Genomic DNA, 17,988 nt, shown 5'->3' on the forward strand with positions numbered 1-17,988 from the left:
GCCGATCACCTGCACTTTCGAGGGTGCTCCTGGACCAGGGTTGCCCTGATCTCCACCCCAGTTCTCAGTTACCATGGTGAGTACCGAAAGCAGAGTCGGTGGGCGCGATTCGGCCGATTTTTGGCGCCTGTCGGCCAAGGTTTCGATCAATTTAATTCTCCCCAGCAGTAGCACGAGAGTCACGTGAATGAATTAAGGAAGAAAACAGCCGTCGGATTCGGTTTCTTTATAATGTTATACACGGCGTTGCGGAGCTCGAACGGGTCGATTTTTTATAATATTTTAATATTTTATTTGAGCGCAGAGCAAATTAAATTCCTGACTTGGGAGCGTAATCATTATTTGATTCCATATCAATCGCATGCAATGTGTATGTAATTGACACAGAGTACATACATAGTGGGTTTTTATCTGACTATTATACAATGCTATAAAAATGTAATTGAATCTACTTCAGGAAATTGTCAATATTAAAAAAAAATCGACAACATTCCATTTCAAATCTTGCTTTAAATTATAGAATTGAGAGATCTACATGATTTCGATGTTAATTATGAAAAATTAAACAATTTCCGCAGAAAAAAATTCACAGGATTTTTAAAACCAAATGTAAAATATCTAGTAGAGAAAATTAATTTTAAAATTGTGTTAAATAATTACAGTATTACTTTAAGAATTAATTTTTTTTAATCCTTTATATTTTACTTAAAAGCTATAGTTTTTTAGCATCCGGAAGTGTTTTCTAGTGATTTTTTTTTATCGTTTTCAAGTGACATTTAAACTGCATTGTATTTTAAAACCCGCATCATTTTCCCTTCCTGGCTCCAGCATGCTGCGTGAAGTGCCATTATTATTTAGTTGCAAGTGTTATTTGCACCGAATGGTAATTTTATCGGCGCAAAGCGGATCGGCGCCGCTCGTCATTGCGTGCAAACTAATCTCGTCACTTGGTTCGTGTGTCACTTTACTAGGATGGATCGAGTTGAAATATTAATTGATATTCCGCACCTATATATATGCATTCGACGCCACCGCAAAACACGCGGTCGCGAGAATAGAAACGGAGGAATTCGCATTTTATTTCCCTCAATGCCGAGTCGGTTCGAATTCTGTTTGCGGTGCTTTGTGAAGGCTGCCGGAAAGACACAGATAATCTGAGACTGCGAAAGAAAGAATGACACCTCGCGATGGAAAATGTTGATTATCTCCAAAGTGAGTCACCGCGAGGACGACTGATAAGAATACGCGTCACCCAGTCGATATTTTCGGAAGGTTGTTTACTTTCTTGTATATCAACTCTCTAGATTGATCTCCGACTGGAACAATTTTTCTTTAAGCACAAGCATGCAAAATGTTTGTCTAAATATTGTCAATTATGGTAAAAGATCTATTTGCAAAGTTACAAGAAAATGAGAATAAATGAAGGTTGAAATACACGGGCTTCATCCTCATTTAAAAAAGGGGTTTGATTGCAAAAAAAAGCTACAAAACGGCCCTACCTGTTTTAGTCACGATCTGCAACAGTATTTTTTGAGCAAGAAAAATTGCAACTATTACAATGAATACAATGAATGTAAAAGATAAAAAGACAACATTGAAGCAAGCTCAATAAAGAGCACAGGCTAATAAAATAAATTTTTTATTTCTTTGGCCGAACTAAAAAAAATGCACGACCTCACAGTTTTATTTTTAATAATAATTGAAACAAAAACTGATAATGAGTAAAGCGATCGTCTGTATGGCCATGTTTCTAGAAAGAATTTTATGTTAGATAAAAGAGCGATATAATTTTCCTTGGTCAATGTTAAGGCACCATTGAGCAATTTATTTCTTAATGGAATAGGTCAGTGATATTATTTTTATTCAAAATTATTGTAAAATTTGCAAAGAAAGCAATCAGGATTAAACCACTTTTGCTCTCTCTTTGCCTTAATTTAAAATTTGTATGCTGTTTTGCTTGAAAAACTGGGACAAGGCCGTTTTTGATTAGCTTTTTTTGCATCACAAGCCAGTTTTTTTTTAAATCTTAATATTTTAATCTTATTTTTAATTAAGTTTTCTTGATTTATACGTTTTTAGTTTTTAAGTAAAACAACAATTCTAAAAAAAGTAAAAAGTGAGAAATAAATCAAATGTCTTCTCTGATTAAAAAAATCGGAATCAATTTAAGAAAATTTTTGTCAATTTTTTAACAATTAGAAGGTTAAAATGATTCGTTTTTAAAAATCATTTCCACTTTTGTATATTTCAGTTTATAAATTTAAATCAAAGTGGTTCACTGATATAATAACTATTTTCTTTTATATATATTTTTTTCGTTTGGGTTGTAAAATTTTGAGAATATCGGCGCATACTGAGAACTACAGAGTTTATACTGTGTTATCAGCAGAGCAATCAGTTCAGTGGGTCATCCTCCTCCGGGCAGTTTGCTTGACCTTTTGCTCCCTCGCGCGTTCGGGACTTTATTTTCATTATTTCGCTGTGACGCGTGAAGTGATCGAGATGCTCAATTCGGTGGCGTCCGTCGCCTCGCTGGTCAACCCCAACGACAGGGAGCAAATCCTGCCGCCCCTGTCCAGGGCGGAGGCGTCTCGGCGGAAGCACTCGCGCGACTCCCTCAGGCCACCCCAAAACAGGCAGCTCGAGTGCACGGAAATCGCTCAGGAAGCGCACACGGTCAGTTGTCGCTCGTCGGCCATTATTTTTAATATTATTTCTAGAAATTGGAGCAAAATGTTGGCGTTATTTTATCGTTTCTATGCCAAAAAACGTCACAAGCGAGAAGAGTTACAATTTTATATTTATTCTAGTCGATCAAAAAAAAAAAAAAATCAACAATAATTAGTTAAATAATAAACCCTGGACAACTATAATATTTATACTTTTGCAGAGAAGTCGTTCTAAAATTTATCATGAATTTTTAAACATACATGAAGTTTCCTGTGAGAATTTTGGAATCTTAATATCTGTGGGCTTAAAAATTTTCCTCGCATCTTAAAATTTTAGAAAATAGTTATTTAATTACAATAATAAAATATGGAATTCTAATAAAAATAAAAAAAATATTATGAAAGACAAAATTATGAAGAAAAAAAATAATAACAGCCTCTTGTGATTGCTTTTATTATGTGTTGTCGTTGCAAAAATTTCATTTTGCAATAGTTGCACTGTAACTGTCTAGTTACTTATAATATCACTTTGTTAATTAAAAATTTATATTTAATTCCTAATCTTCTTTTTGAGATATATTGCATTTTTTATTTTGCGTAGTTATGTGAACTATTTTTAATTTTTAACTGAATCAATCAACATAAACAGCCAAATAATTCCAAACTTTATCCATTTTGAGAAAATTTAAACAGGGCAAAAGTCAAAACAAAATTCTTTTCATATTTTTATGTCCACATGTTTATATCAAATTTATTGATACGTCCTTTTCAAAATAATTTTTTAGAGATGGAATAATTTACCGAAAAAAATTTACTTAATTTTTATCAATAATTTTAAATTTAAGTAAAACTGAATTGCCAAAGTAATATAATTGTTAATTTTTTTTAAACGACCTTGAACTTCACCATTGAAGATCATAAATTCCACAAAACCAGTTTCAAAAAATAACTTTATGCATTATGATTATTATTACATTATGCAATGTACCCATAATTTCTCATGTCTTGACGTGTATAGTTGTTTTTTAATGCAATACTGCAAAGCTGTTCAGTAAACCTCGGCCATTCCTTTCGAATTCACTTGAAGCTGGGCAGGTGTGTATAATTTATTCACACACCTCTTGGGGGCAATTAATAAAAATCATTTTCTTTGACCAACTCCAACGTATTTCACATTACGTCCACGTCTGTTGCTTGTCATTTGAAACCCCTGATCAGGGACGAGTGGACGAAACCCGTCAACTGCACGCACAATATTGCCTTAATTCATCATAATTATAATCTGTCGTCCAACCGCAATCACATTGCCACTTCGAATTACTTTCAATTAAACAAGTGAGCCACGTTCGCACAAAGGAAGTGGTTCGTCGAACGCAAAATGAATAATGCGCAACGCGATTTGCAGCACACGTGCATTCCGTCATAAGCAGTTCCACTGCAAATGTAAACAACAAAACTTATGGTATGGTGCATCGCAATTAGGATATATATTTATTTTTAGACTGAAACGCCAAAGCACCGTGTTAATTGCGCAAGTGCATGCTTGCGCACAAGTCATTCAAAATATTTAGTTCTCATTCATCTCATCAGTTTGAGTCAAATGTTCAATCTCTTTAGTTAAAAATAAAAATATTATTTAAAAAAATCCAATGTAAAATTTGAAACTTCAAAACCTTTTATTATTATTATTTTTATGAATTTCTACTTTTTATGTGGCTTATTCTTCATTAATCAAGTCATTACTCATACAAAGATAAAAAATTTAATAAATTTACCCAATTTACTTTGTTCAGCATCAACAAATTGAAAATCCTAAGGCTGGTTTCTAATTCGCCATTTCGTTACTCGAATGATTATAAAAAGGGCTACAAATTTACTAAAAAGTGCATCTAAGTTAAGTGTTTGAATATATAAATTTTTATTGATATTTATTTGCACTTGTTTGTTTGTTACTCACCTTGAAATTTAATATTGCAATAAAAAGTATTGTTGTGTTTCAAGTAATATTAAGAAACATCAACATGTTTATGTTAAATCATATTACTTTTTTCCCAATAATTTTGCATAACGTTGCACCTGACATTCCTAATTCAGTTACAAAACGACAGGAGAGTCACCTTTGGGAAATTTTTCCGCGACCTTTAGCTTTTTTCATCGCGATTTCCAGTCAGGAACTTGATCAACTGCTTCTTCCGCCCCGTGTGAAAAACTCGTCGATCGGTTTGACACTTTGCGGCTTTGATCGAAAGGGGGACGCGACTAGGATGCCCTCACTTACAATCAGGTGACAATCTCGTCAATTAAACAGCACACTAGAAAATGATGCAGGTATACATGTGTGGTTTTCATGCTGCGATGCTCTCGGCCTCGCAGTCGCTAGACCGCGTGATGCTGCTTTTAATTAATATGCATACATGCAAATGCACGACAGCGTCTTAAAGAATTGCCCCATCACTCCATCAGCCAATAATTAATCGTCCACTTCCTCTTCAAGCACGACTTGTTTTATAATTTCTAATATAATCTGACCCGATGAATGGAGCATTTAATTAAAATAATAACTTTAATTTCACGTATAAAATTAAAATTGCAACTAAAAAAATATGCTAAATATTTTAACTCTCATTTTTATGTTCAGGGATGTGAAAAAATTAATTGACTATTTTTCTTGGAGTGACGTGCTATATTGGGAACGTCAATTGAGCATGAAATTGGAAATTTTGAGTATTTTAGGGTGTATTAGGAATAACTAATTGACCAAAAATAGATCTTTTTACACACACAAAGTTGCCTCAAGACCGATTATTTCCTTTGATTAAAATAAAAATGGATTTGGTCTAGAAACACATTTTTCAATAAAATATTTTATCATTTTTCGTGAATTTTTACATCTATGTGATCGCTATTTTGCCTTATCAATTATTCAATTGTCATTATTGACAAAATTCACAAGCATCAACAAAATATTTTTAATGAAAGCCAAATTATTAATTTAAAATAATAATCGCTGAATCAATGGAACTTCACATTTTATCAGTTTTCTCTGCGAATAATATTTACCTAAAATTTTAACTTTTTTTTAAAAAAAGAACAGAAAAATAGTGACTTTTATAATTTTCATTCTTTTTTTTATTTGTTTCAACTTAATAAGGAATGAAGCTATGCAAATTCTAAACACGGCTGTAGCGCTGGATGCATCAAACAGCGCTAACCTGTTTATTACGTGATTAGAGTCCAGTCTCACGTTATATAATCATAGGAATTTTTTATTTTATGCCAATCTTGTTGTGTTAAAAAAAATAAACATTTTTAGTCAATTTTCAAAATGCAATTTATAGCTTTCATCGATTTCTATTTAAAAATGTTAAAATTCTATGAAATTTGATTCAACTCATTCGTTGAATCAACTTGCATTCAATTGAAAACTCGTTTCGTTTTGAAATTCGCGTTACTTGAAGTGAATGAGAGGTCAGAGACCCGCAGTCATTGGTGAAAAGAGCAGCCGCAGGTTTTCTTGCTCTATGCGCGACTGACTGGGTCGCAGAGATCGAATGAAATCAAACACCAATATATGTGACGGAGAATGTCTCTCATTGATGGGTAAATTGATCCGCGTTTGAAGGTTTTGTTCGTGAGGTTTGCGGTCCAAAGTCAATTGTTATTTTTAAACAAAAGTGAACGAGAGAGGATTCCCACCTCTCGCATTCGCAGTCGATTTCCTAAGCCAATAAAATATGTCACTTGTTTGCCAAAAAAAGAAACTCTTTCAAAATGCTAGTGCTAAAAGGGGTCACGATTAAAAATAACTCTGAATTTGCATAACGCCCTGTTTATTTCCACATCGCTGGGCTAAATTGCACATTTTTTTAATCTAGCGGTTCTTAATAAATTATGCGTCTTGTGATTTGGCAGGATTTCGATTCCAGGTGTCACGTGCCTAATTTATATTGTCGGCAGATTGCTGGTGCCTCGCGCTTGCATTATTTGTTTGTCAGAGAAGAAGAAAATTCACGCTGACCACGTGGGTAAATCTAATCCGAAGGACCTTTGATAAGAAACCTGTGTTTGCTTCAAGTGAAAGGGAAAGACTTGAAAGCATTTTATAAATAGACTGCAGGCGACAAGATTCTCGTCGATACATACTTTTAATTCACTTGAATATTAATTCTGAGTATTGCAGCCTCAGATGTGAATTGTTTCAAAATGATTTTAAATTTTATGCCACATAGAAAATCGTGTCCAATTTTTAAGAGACTGTTGAACATATTTTATCGCTTTTTATCTTGTTTACAACATTTATAAATTTTTAATTCCAATAAGATATATGGAGAAGATATAAAATTAATGAAAGAAAGAAACTTTTGAACTGTTGAAGTGGTGAAAAAGTCTTTTTATTTGTATATCAGCGAAAATTGATACTCAATAGCCACAATTGCTTTTTTTACGTTCTTTTTTAGAGTTAAAAAGTCAAAAGCTTGTTGAAAGATGGGAGTTGGTGGTTTCATTATTGTCAAATGTGGTTAAAAAATCCATCTTCAACATTGAAACTTAATAATTATTAATTTTTACTAAAAAATTACAATTTAATAATACAATTGTGATGAAATTCAAGACCAAAATTAAGAAATTTGGAAATAAATTAGATTTATAAAAATTTATAAATATAGTTCCTCTGCTTTCAAAACCGGTTTAATACGGAATCTAAAATTAACCAATTGTATTTAAATCTTATTTAATTAGGTTGTAACATAATAATAAATAGGAATATTAAAGCATAAATTAAACTTGCACTTTAATGATGAAGAAAATTGAACAAGATTTGTTTTGCAGTCCACGTAGCAAATCTTTTACTTTTGCACTAGGTATTACTCGATTACTCAACATAGTGAGGGATGTTTTGTCTTGTGTGTTTGTATTTATTTACATTGGGGAGTGTAATCGGCTTGGGGAACCCATAGAGGAGAACGCGCGGCTCGGGAGGGCGAGAGAGTGCAGCGTGTCTATCAGAGCGGCGGTTTCAATTAACCTTGGGTGCATTGCGAGGAGGAGGATTAATTAAATTGCGAGAGCCGAGTCAGTCTCTCAGGTTGGCCGGTGGTGAACATTGCCCAAGTGTGGCAGTCAGTCACGGGACGCTGACGCACAATACACCCAAGAGGGGCTGGTGAAAACCGAGTTGGCGGCTCATTCTGCTTCAGTACCTCGGTGGAAGCCTCAGAGCTGAGTCGGAAAGAAAACGCGGAACGCAAAAGCGACTGAAGGAAAAGAGCGACAGGAAAAAGAAGGAAAAGGATATTAATTAAAAAAAGGTCTCCCTCCTCCGCGATGGAGGAGCCGGGCGACCTGACCACCAGCAGCAGCGAGCACCTGTCCACGAGCGCGGCCAGCACCAGTGCCGCCTCCACTGCCACCAAAAAGAAGTCGGCCAAAAGCCGGCTCGCGCAGCCTTTCAAGAGCCTCGTCGGTCGGAGTCACACGCTGAAAGCAAACAAGAGCGCGGCCGGCGCCGAAGAAGACGAGATGCAGCGCGCCTCCGACCTGCTCGCCACCGACACCCTGCCCCGCCCCTCGGCCAAGACCAAGAAGGACAAGAAAAAGGCCCCCAAGCTGGGCTCGCCGGCGGCCACGGCCCCCGCGGCCTCCCCGACGCCCGCCGACGACTCCCCTAAACCAAAGGAGCACGCCTCGGCCGAGGAATCGGCCTCCGAGGACGGCAAAAAGACCCGCAAGAAGAAAACCTCCATTGTCCGCCGTCTCAGCAACAAAATCCGCACCAACAAGCAAGAACAGGTAAAAAAATCACAGTAACTTTTTAGCATAAATTGCAATTTTATAAATAACTGAAATCATAATTTTTTTGCATGCTGAAAGTCAAGAAAGTTCAAAATTAAAAAAAAAGCTTTTTAAAACGAAGCAAGAAATTTAAACGTGCTCAGATCTTGCTAGAAATAATTCATTCAAATTATTTTAAAGATGTTCTTTTTACGTGCTCTGTGTAGGTTGAACCATCTTGTTGAAAAATTGCAAATTTATAGCCGGTTGTATTATCCAATCAATCCGGTTTGTTATGTAAGGCATTTTTTCCACGCACGATCTTGTGTTCATAGGAGGTCTCTCTCTTCCCAAAACCAATAGACCGTTTTTTATTTGAATTATATAACTCTGAGGAATCACGCACTCACGAAAATTTCTATCTCCTTCCTACGAGAGAAATGATCCTTTTTCAAATTGTTATCATTAAAATTAAATTTATTATCACTGCTGTTTCAACTGGATAAAAAATTAAAATAAATTTTTATAAATAAAAAGAATATTAACAATTGGATCAAAAATTCGGTTAATTGTAAAGCGACAGTATGTAATTTTTTTAAAACCTGTTTTTCTCATTTAAATAACTTGATAATTTATTTGCCTTCTGAAATTTTCGCACCTTTATATGTATAGCTGCTGGCGACAATTTTATTCCCTTCTGCAAAACTTGACACCGCAGTCTCTCAAATATCTGGAGCGTGTACAAACGCACACGGGTGCTGCTATTTTCGTCATATAGAATAAAAATTATTTTCCGTGTCCGTTTATTGGGCAATAATTTCTCACAAACGAGGAGCTAAACGCCACGAGTGGCACAAAGTATCAGGGCACGGAGACAACTTTTTAACCTGAGCGCGTGACAGCTTCCTCATTTCAAGGTAAAATCGAATCGTTTGCATTCTCAAACTCGATCACTGAGCACAAATCTTGCAACAGAGTAAATCGGATTAACCAGTTTTCCCTCCTCAGAGCTGCTTTTTTAAAATTTGAATCTACTAAAATATTGATCATTGCAGCAAGAGTCGGCACCAACGTCGGAAATGTCGACGGCCGAGCTGACATCGGAGGACACGCAGTCGCTGACGAGTTCGTCGACCTACGGCGCCAAAACACCCGAGCACCCGTTGGCGCCGCAACCCTTGCCTGTGAACAAGGAGGACGACGAGGAGTGGGGCGGCCCTTCCGCGGAGGCCTCTTCCCTCGAGCCGTCCTCCTCTTCGGTGGAGCCGACGTCGCTCGAGCCGTCCTCGTCGGAGCCAATTTCGTTGCCCGTGGCAACCAAACACCTCGAGGCGGCGCCGCCGCCACCGCTCGCCGAAGGGCAGAGTCTGCAGGACGAGTTGCAAGAGGCCATGGCCGCCATCCAGACCGTCTCGGAGGCCCCGGCACCCAACGGCCCCCTCGAGGAGCCGCCGCCCCCGGCGCCCAAAATCGAAGATCTGGCGGTTGCCCCCGTCGGTGACCCCACGCTAACGGTTCCTGGTGACACGGTAGGAGGAGAAAAGAATTTTGGTTCATTTATTTCCAGAACTGTTTCTAGTTTTTAGTGCAATAAATAATTATTTTTCGTGACTGCTGTGCGTTGAAAGATATGCTTTTTTTAAATTTTTTTATTTGTCAAAATTTTACATTGAAAGAAAAACAATTGATGGGAGTGAAAAATTAATATTTTCGGACAAAAAGGTGCAAGATTTTGTTGAAATACTCAATCCGCCCCAGTTAGTCTCGATTTCTGTTGAAAGTAGTTTTAATTTTTTTAAATGAGTTTCATTAAACAAGATCGAGTACCCTCCGTACTGGAAAAAGTGGAGCGGAAGGCAACACAAAAGATAAAAGATCGATCTGCTCTAGCTTAGCACGCGATGCTTGAAATTGTGGCGCGCAGTAACATTACCATTATTGACAAGCTAACATGACACACGCTGCCGCCGAAACTCAACCCGTTCAACTCGAATTTCATCAAAAGACAAAGTCAACAGTTCGGAAACAATTAGTTTCTATATCTGCCTCTGCATTATTGTTTCCCATCACCAAACTTTATAAATTAATATAAGATTTAAACAAAAAAATTAATTTTTTTATTATTAAAATAAAATATAAATAAATTTAGTTGTATTTGTTTCTCTAATGAGACTCTTATCGCTAACACCATCAGCCCCCAGTATTTACTCACAGTGGCACACCTAAATTAAAATTTCAAAGTCGAGCTATCTTGGTGCTCTTTGGATTCCTCTTAGGGAACAGGTTTTGTTTGTTACGTAAGTGGGAGAGTCACGTGCTTCTTTTCCTTGAGGATCTCACATGAATATAAATCGCTGCAGCGAGTCTGGTCTCATGACCAACGCGCCTCTTTCCGAAAGTTAAGGCATCTCTATCTCTCTGAAATACCGGATTTGATGGAGATGGGTTTTAATTTTTAATTCAAGTGCGTTCTAAGGCAATTTTCTGACACGCCATTGCTTACCGCACTATTGGTCGCGATCTTGGATAACGAGCTGCCAGTTGCTTTTAAAGAGTAATTATTACGCAGCCGCATGGAAATTTGTTTCGCTTATCTTGATGCGAAAAGGCGGCGCCATTCTTGAAAGAGCTCTTTAATAAATTTACATTCTGAGAACGTGTCGACTTGTTTAAAGGCACCGGCACTTTTCACCAACGTTCCCGCCAATAAAACACTATATTGCTAAAATTAGCCAGCAACTTTCTCCATAGAACTTTCCAAAATTTTTTACGTTTGTCATCCGCGAGTGTGGTCCGACTAAAAATAGCCCCTGATTTGCAACTCTTGTCACATAATTTCAATGTAGAATAAGGCGAGTTTTAGATGTGCCGCGCGATTAATTAGTCGGTCAAGGAAGCTTAAAGTTCCCTCCCAAAAACTGGACTCTGCGTCCACAGAATCGCACTGTGTGTGTGACATGACCAACACGACCACCGACCCGCTTAAAGACTCACTTCTCACATGTCTCTCAGCATCAAAACAAACTTTGTGGTAAGACGGAAAAAGCAGGCATGTCCCATTTTCAATTGCAACTTCATTTACACTTCAAGAAGTTAATATTGAAATTCAGTATTTCAGATCTGCTGATCGATTTTCTATTAAATATTCAGACTTTTGTTCAGAAATTTGACAAAAATTTAAGTTTCCTGAGAAATTTCAAGTAAAATATTGATAAGTAAACGTTTGAATTGTTGTCCATGATCAGGAGGCGTTTTGTTTAATTAATAAATTTAATATATAATTTTTTTAAATTTAACCTTAATTTATTAACAACAAATAAATTACTTAGACACTTTCATGTGCTAATTTTCTTTTAAATTTTTCGACGCTTTAATTATAAACAAAATTTTTATCACTTTTTGATCAATAACGATTTGTTTGTTTCTATGGCATTGTGTTTTGATTTTCCTTTCCGCACTCATTGTCAGCTCGGTGCGTTGGCGAAACGTTTACCGAAGCCTTACAGGGCGGCTTTCGATGCAGCGCTGCGCGCATTATTTGCGAATAAGACCACGCGCTCGGGTCCGTGAAAGACGGTGTTAAGTCTCAAGGTTTCAAGCTGGTTTCGGATTTCACTGCGAGAAAGTAAATAAAATAGTAAATATACATTCGTAATCCATTCATGTGCTCTCTGGCTGGGGAGCGAAAAGTGCAGCGCCGATCGATTTTTGATTCGAGAGGAGAACCAGTTGCTCTGCTGCTTTTTTGTTTTCAAATTTTTTACTCACAAAGTCGAAATGCTTTTTTGCAGGCGCAAAATGGAGAGCGACGCGAACACCTTTACAAGATCCTGGTGATCGGAGAATTGGGCACCGGCAAAACGTCCATCATCAAGCGGTATGTGCACCAGTTCTTCTCGCAGCACTACCGAGCCACGATCGGAGTCGACTTTGCTCTCAAAGTGCTCACCTGGGACCAGAACACGATAATCAGACTCCAGTTATGGGACATTGCAGGTAGGAAAGCGAGGAAAATAATTACTTAAAAGTATTTTTATTATTTCATGAAATTAAATATTAAAAAAAGTCATACTAGAAAATTTGGTTTTAATAATTCTCTCAAAAGAACTATTAATTAACTATAAAACAAGTATTAAAATTTAAATTTAAACGTATCTAATAAAGTTTTAAAACGATTTTTTTGTAATAAACAGTTATATATTTTTTATTATTATTTCTTTTATCCTAATTAATTATTATGAAATACAGATTATCAGATTATCTATTTTAAATCAATTTTTAACATTTTACAACAATTTTCCTGCGTAAAATTGAAATATTATATTGATTATTATTATTTTGTTTCTTATCGAAAAGGGCAAGAACGCTTTGGAAACATGACAAGGGTGTACTACAAGGAGGCGGTGGGCGCGTTCATCGTGTTCGACGTGACCCGAACAGCCACTTTTGACGCCGTCCTGAAGTGGAAGGCCGACCTTGACTCGAAAGTGCAGCTGCCTGATGGTTCCCCCATCCCATGTGTTCTCCTTGCCAACAAGGTACATACGTGAATTTCGGATCGAATTTTCACACGTTTATTCTCCATGTATTCTCCACAGTGTGATCAGCAGAAAGAGGGGATTGTGAACACCCCAGCGAAGATGGACGAGTATTGTAAAGAGCACGGTTTCTCCGGCTGGTACGAAACGTCGGCCAAGGAAAACATCAACATTGATGACGCAGCTAGATTTTTAGTGTCTAAGGTACCTGTCCTGCTTTCTTTTGAATCAATTAAATGTGTTAATGTTAATAATTTGCAGATTCTGCAAAATGACAAGCTGGCAAATCACACGAGCAACAAGGACGATGGATTCTCTTTGGACAAGGCTGACCGAGAGCAGAACCAAAGATCGTGCGCCTGCTAGCGACTATTTTTATAGTGATAGAGCTAGTTTTTGAATGAACAGTGCCATTTTGAGTCACATTCCTCGAATTTGAGGACGGAGGGAACCAACTTCATTTTAAATTAATTTGCTTTTTGATGTTATCCAATTATATATTACGCGAAAAAAAAATGCTTCTAGCTTTTATCAAAAGGAAACTTGTGCCAAAATTGGAGGAGATGAAAATTTTTATTTTGTGACGTCTTATCGTATTTTTTAAATTTAGTTAAATTACTGTGTTGATAGATAGCGTAGGCTTAATTGCACATTGAATGAACAGAATTGAATAAAGCAATCAACCATACAAGTTTCTGCTCTCTAGGAAATCATCCGTTCAGTCCGTCTATTATGGAAAACTGTGCCTTTTGAATTTTCAGGACCAGCACGCTTTGGCGTGTGCGACAAATTTTCAAACATTCCTATAATTATCTTCGCGATCAGTGTAATAACTACGGAAAGTATGAAGAATATAAGCATAATATTGTTATCAGTTTTTTTACATTATAGATTTTTACTTTTTTATTATACCAGTGACAAATTTTGTAGCAGTTCCATGAAATAATGTTCCCGTAATTTGAAAATAAACCAAACTCAGATTTGAATTATTATAACGCAAGCCAGATTTTCATTTTATTGACCTTCGAAACGCACACAAAATCACCAAGCACTCAAATTACCTGTCAGTAATTTGCCGCAAAAAAATACAAAAAACATGTCATAGAGAGAAAAGATAATTGCACCCTCGGTGAATTATTTATTCTTCCACGCCAAACAATGAGTGATTGACACACGCGAATGTCAACTCTTCTGACCAAATATATGAGCTCGATCCACTCTCAGTCTGTTCTGAATTGCTGGGCTCAACGTACAGTGAAAAAAATGGCAGAGAAAACGGCAAAAAGTCTCAAAAGTAGAGCTATGTGGAAGAATGCTGTAAACGCCGCAACCTTGTAAGGATTTTATTATTTTATTTTTAAAAATTTTAAGTTTTTTATGGTCAGGCCATGACTAGTCTGGTCGGCCTGTGTCATTTATTTTTTATGCAGAAGGCACCACGCGATTTTCTTTTTCTTTATTTTCTCTTATTTATATTTGATTCAATTTTTTCAACTTTATTTAAAAATTGTCTTTTTTAATACGGGCCCTGTCATTTAATTTTTTATTGTCGACGTGGCGATTTCTATCAATATGCTGCAAAAGGAAAGATAAAAATATGAAAAGATTTTTGAATCTGTAGATGGATTTAAAATCCAAAATATAAAATTTTTTAGTGCAGGAAAGATTTATGCGTAAATACATTTTTTTTTTTTTTAATTTGTAAATGTTAATAACAATTTTTATTAAATTTTCCTTGTTAAATATTATTGATTTTTTTTAATCAAACATTGTTTTTCATTTTTTTTTTTTTTTTTTGTAAACTGGATTTCATTTATTATTGTATTTTTTTTTAATTTTGGTAAATTTTGCACGCCTGATTGTGAATATATTTCTATGAATTAATTAATGAAAATTATAGCCAGAGCAAAGCGAAAAATTTTGTGAACACTTGGGCTGGCGCAGACGCCGATTCGCTGACCTGGCGGTCGTTCCGTGAGGTCGGCGTTGCTGGGGTGGACGCAGCCATGGACAAAAAGTCGCCGATGCTGCGACGGGTGCTGTGGTCCGTCGTTCTGTTCGTCTGCTTGTCTCTCATGCTTTACCAGGTTATATACCAAGAAAACAATATGTTTAATTTTTCAACTTCGACAAATGATATGCGGTTTTGGTTTTTATTTTTTGGACGATGGACCCTTTTTCCTTATTTATTTTATGCGTATAACTATTCTTATGAAAAAGCAGTGCCTGGACCGCATTCTGCGTTACACGGCCGAGCCTGTGAACGTCAACGTTCGAATCACGCACAACGAGTCTCTCGAATTTCCCTCTGTCACGGTTTGCAACAAAAATGTGTACAACCTCACTCGCGCGCTTGAGTTACTCGTCGGAAATAAAGTAAAGATAATTTTTTTGCTCAAGTTTTTTTTTCAAATTGTTTTTTCGTCTCTCAAAGCTTTTGCCAAAAACCGCGACCGAAGCGATGGTGAATGTGTCGATATTGGTCGGATTAAATGGCATGACTTCCACGGATGTCTGGAACGAACTCGCTTTGCAAAGGAAGAAATTCATTGTAGAGGTAGAAATTTTAAAAAGCCATGTTTTTAACAAAAATAATTTTCTTTTTATAAAAAGTGCTGGTTTGGCCGAGGGATTGATTGCGACAATGTTGGGAACTGGACTCTGGTGCACACCACCATCGGCCCGTGTTACATGTTTGAAATGGGTATGACGAATTAGGAAAAAAATACAATTAAATAATATAAGAATATCATTTTTTATATAATAACTGTCCTTTTTTTTTAGAAAATTCTCAAACAAATTTAACCAGCTCGTTCAACAACCTATTTCTGCGCTTTCAAGAAACTTCCAAACTGGAAAAGTCCGATTCGGGTGTTAGGGTCGTTCTGCATGAACCGGGCGACTCGGCCGTTCTCCTTGTGCGCACAGACAGCATGTCTGCCGAGTATGGCTGGGCCAGAGATGTCAAGTTAGAGCTGAGAAAGGTTAAAAAAATCCAGAAAAAAAAATAAATTGAAATTAAATTTTTGTCGCCCTGGAGGGTGAAATGAAGCAAAATATAAAAGGCGAGGAGAGTTTCTTTTGTTGAAAGTCAAAATTCAGTTCCAGATTTTGAGCACGAACCACAATCCATGCTTAGATGACCCGGCGTACTCGAAAGAAAGATGCCTATCCGATTGCTTCCAGGCGGCCGTCACTGCCAACACCAAATGCAGGATGCCTTATATGACTGCCGCAGGTCGTGAAAATTTTTACTATAAAATAAAATTTCACTTCTATATACCAGCATATAAGAAATTTTTAAATTATTATTTCAATATTTGAAAAAAATTAAAAAATATTGATATTTTATGGCTGGTAAAAAAAAGGCTTTTTAATTAGTTGAATTTAAAAAGGGCAAAGTCTAGATTTTTTTATTGAAACCCTTCAAAGAGGACTTTCCGTCTGAAAAATTCGATCACTGGATTTATTTTTATAACATGTAAATTAATGATCACTTGACCAGAAACAAATTAACATAAAAATAAAAATCACAGCGAGTATTTCATTAAATTAATAAAAATAAATAACCAAAGTAGGGTTGAGTTTGGAAATGAAGGAATTGTTATAATTTCATCATTTCAAACATTATAAAAAATGGTAATTAAAAGTATTCAAACCTGCTGGTAAAATGTTTTTTTTTTCGATTCAATGTTGTGTAAAATAAAGTACAAAAATTTTCAGAAATTTTAGAAAAAAAATTAGTGTAAATAATTCAAAATAAATATAAAATTAGTGTATTTTTTGTATCAACAAGACAATTTGTTTTTAAAGAAGTTTAATATGCAAAAATCTTTTGTCAGCATAATTGTTTTTTTTTACTGAGTTCAAACGACATATTGTTCTCACAAAAAATTCTTAAATTTTATTGTAAAATGTTTTCATTTTTAAATTTTCCCACAGAAAAATCTGGTGATGTGAATGGAAGCACGTCGGTTTTCCGCGACTGCATTACTCCCAACGAGTATGAAGAGGCGTTTTACACTCTGGACCAAATGCTGTTTCACGGCGTCGGCTGGAACCCGCACGAATGCGACTGTCAGCACGAATGTCAAGAGACCACTTTTCTCAACTACCCTGAAAACCTCGTTTACAAGCCCAAAAACATTCGAATGCGAATCTTTTACACCGTACGTGTCACATCAATAAATTATATCAACTTTTTTGCAACAAAATGCTTTTTTTATACATTCAGGAGCTCGTGTACGAAAACATTCAGGAGGAATTCGCGTACACGATGATCGCCCTTTTGTGCGACATCGGCGGCACCCTGGGACTGTTGATGGGCGCGTCCGTCCTGACGGTGTGCGAATTGCTGGAGGTCGCGTGGTCCAGAATGCTGCGCATAATTTGCGTGACGAAAAAGCGCTCGCAAACGCCACCGGCGCCGGCCCTGGTGTCCATCGTCAAAGTCAAACCCAGCAAGCCAACCGTGGTTGTGCCGAGGGACAACAGAAGAGTCCAACTTCAGCCCAACTACCTTCGGCCACCGGCCTTTCACGACTTCGACTTCAATCGGAGAAGACTCGAGGATGCCTACTTTGGGGAAAGAATTAAAATCTAAATTAATTTAAAATAAAAAAGTTTGATGTTCGATACAAATTAATTTAACGAAATTTAGAGGTGCAAGTTATTTTTTTTTTAAATCTTTCAAGGAAAGGTGGTCAAATGTTGCTAAAAATCCACTTAATTAATTGATGGAGGGAGTTAAAGCTTAATTTGGATAAAAATTTAAACTTTGATTTATGAAGTGAAGATAAAAATAATATCTTGAAATTTGAAATAATTTTTCAAATTTAAATTTGATAAATTTGACGTTGCTAAAAAGCCTATTTTTCCTATCTTTAGTGCCTTTCATTATTTCAAATTTTATTCCTAAACGAATAAAAATAAATGCTGAGCTGCAATCTGCAATGTTTGAAAAAAATTATCAATTTTATTTATTTATTAAAAAAATGAACCTCAAGAAA

The 17,988-nt window shown here is 36.2% G+C and overlaps 2 protein-coding genes across 3 annotated transcripts; both read left to right on the forward strand.

Moving 5' to 3' along the window:
- The first annotated feature begins 7,756 nt into the window (after positions 1-7,756).
- LOC132199863 (EF-hand calcium-binding domain-containing protein 4B-like) lies at positions 7,757-13,979 on the forward strand. The gene is made up of 6 exons (XM_059624918.1): positions 7,757-8,459; positions 9,497-9,970; positions 12,233-12,437; positions 12,798-12,979; positions 13,040-13,183; positions 13,241-13,979. Exons 1-6 carry the CDS (start codon positions 7,995-7,997, stop codon positions 13,343-13,345), a joined length of 1,575 nt encoding a protein of 524 aa, XP_059480901.1. The 5' UTR covers positions 7,757-7,994; the 3' UTR covers positions 13,346-13,979.
- A 928-nt stretch (positions 13,980-14,907) lies between these two features.
- LOC132199867 (acid-sensing ion channel 2-like) lies at positions 14,908-17,582 on the forward strand. Of its 2 annotated transcripts, none has more exons than XM_059624927.1 (8): positions 14,908-15,066; positions 15,203-15,355; positions 15,414-15,536; positions 15,593-15,683; positions 15,764-15,963; positions 16,082-16,217; positions 16,922-17,148; positions 17,214-17,582. In XM_059624927.1, the coding sequence occupies exons 1-8, from the start codon at positions 14,986-14,988 to the stop codon at positions 17,580-17,582; spliced, it is 1,380 nt and encodes a 459-aa protein (XP_059480910.1). In that variant the 5' UTR covers positions 14,908-14,985. The 2 variants fall into 2 exon arrangements, with proteins under 2 accessions (XP_059480910.1, XP_059480911.1); XM_059624928.1 differs by having other exon boundaries at positions 15,414-15,530.
- Positions 17,583-17,988: the final 406 nt, after the last annotated feature.

Source organism: Neocloeon triangulifer, unplaced genomic scaffold, assembly GCF_031216515.1.
Source record: "Neocloeon triangulifer isolate White Clay Creek 2 clone unplaced genomic scaffold, ASM3121651v1 ptg000014l, whole genome shotgun sequence".
NCBI lineage: Eukaryota > Metazoa > Arthropoda > Insecta > Ephemeroptera > Baetidae > Neocloeon > Neocloeon triangulifer.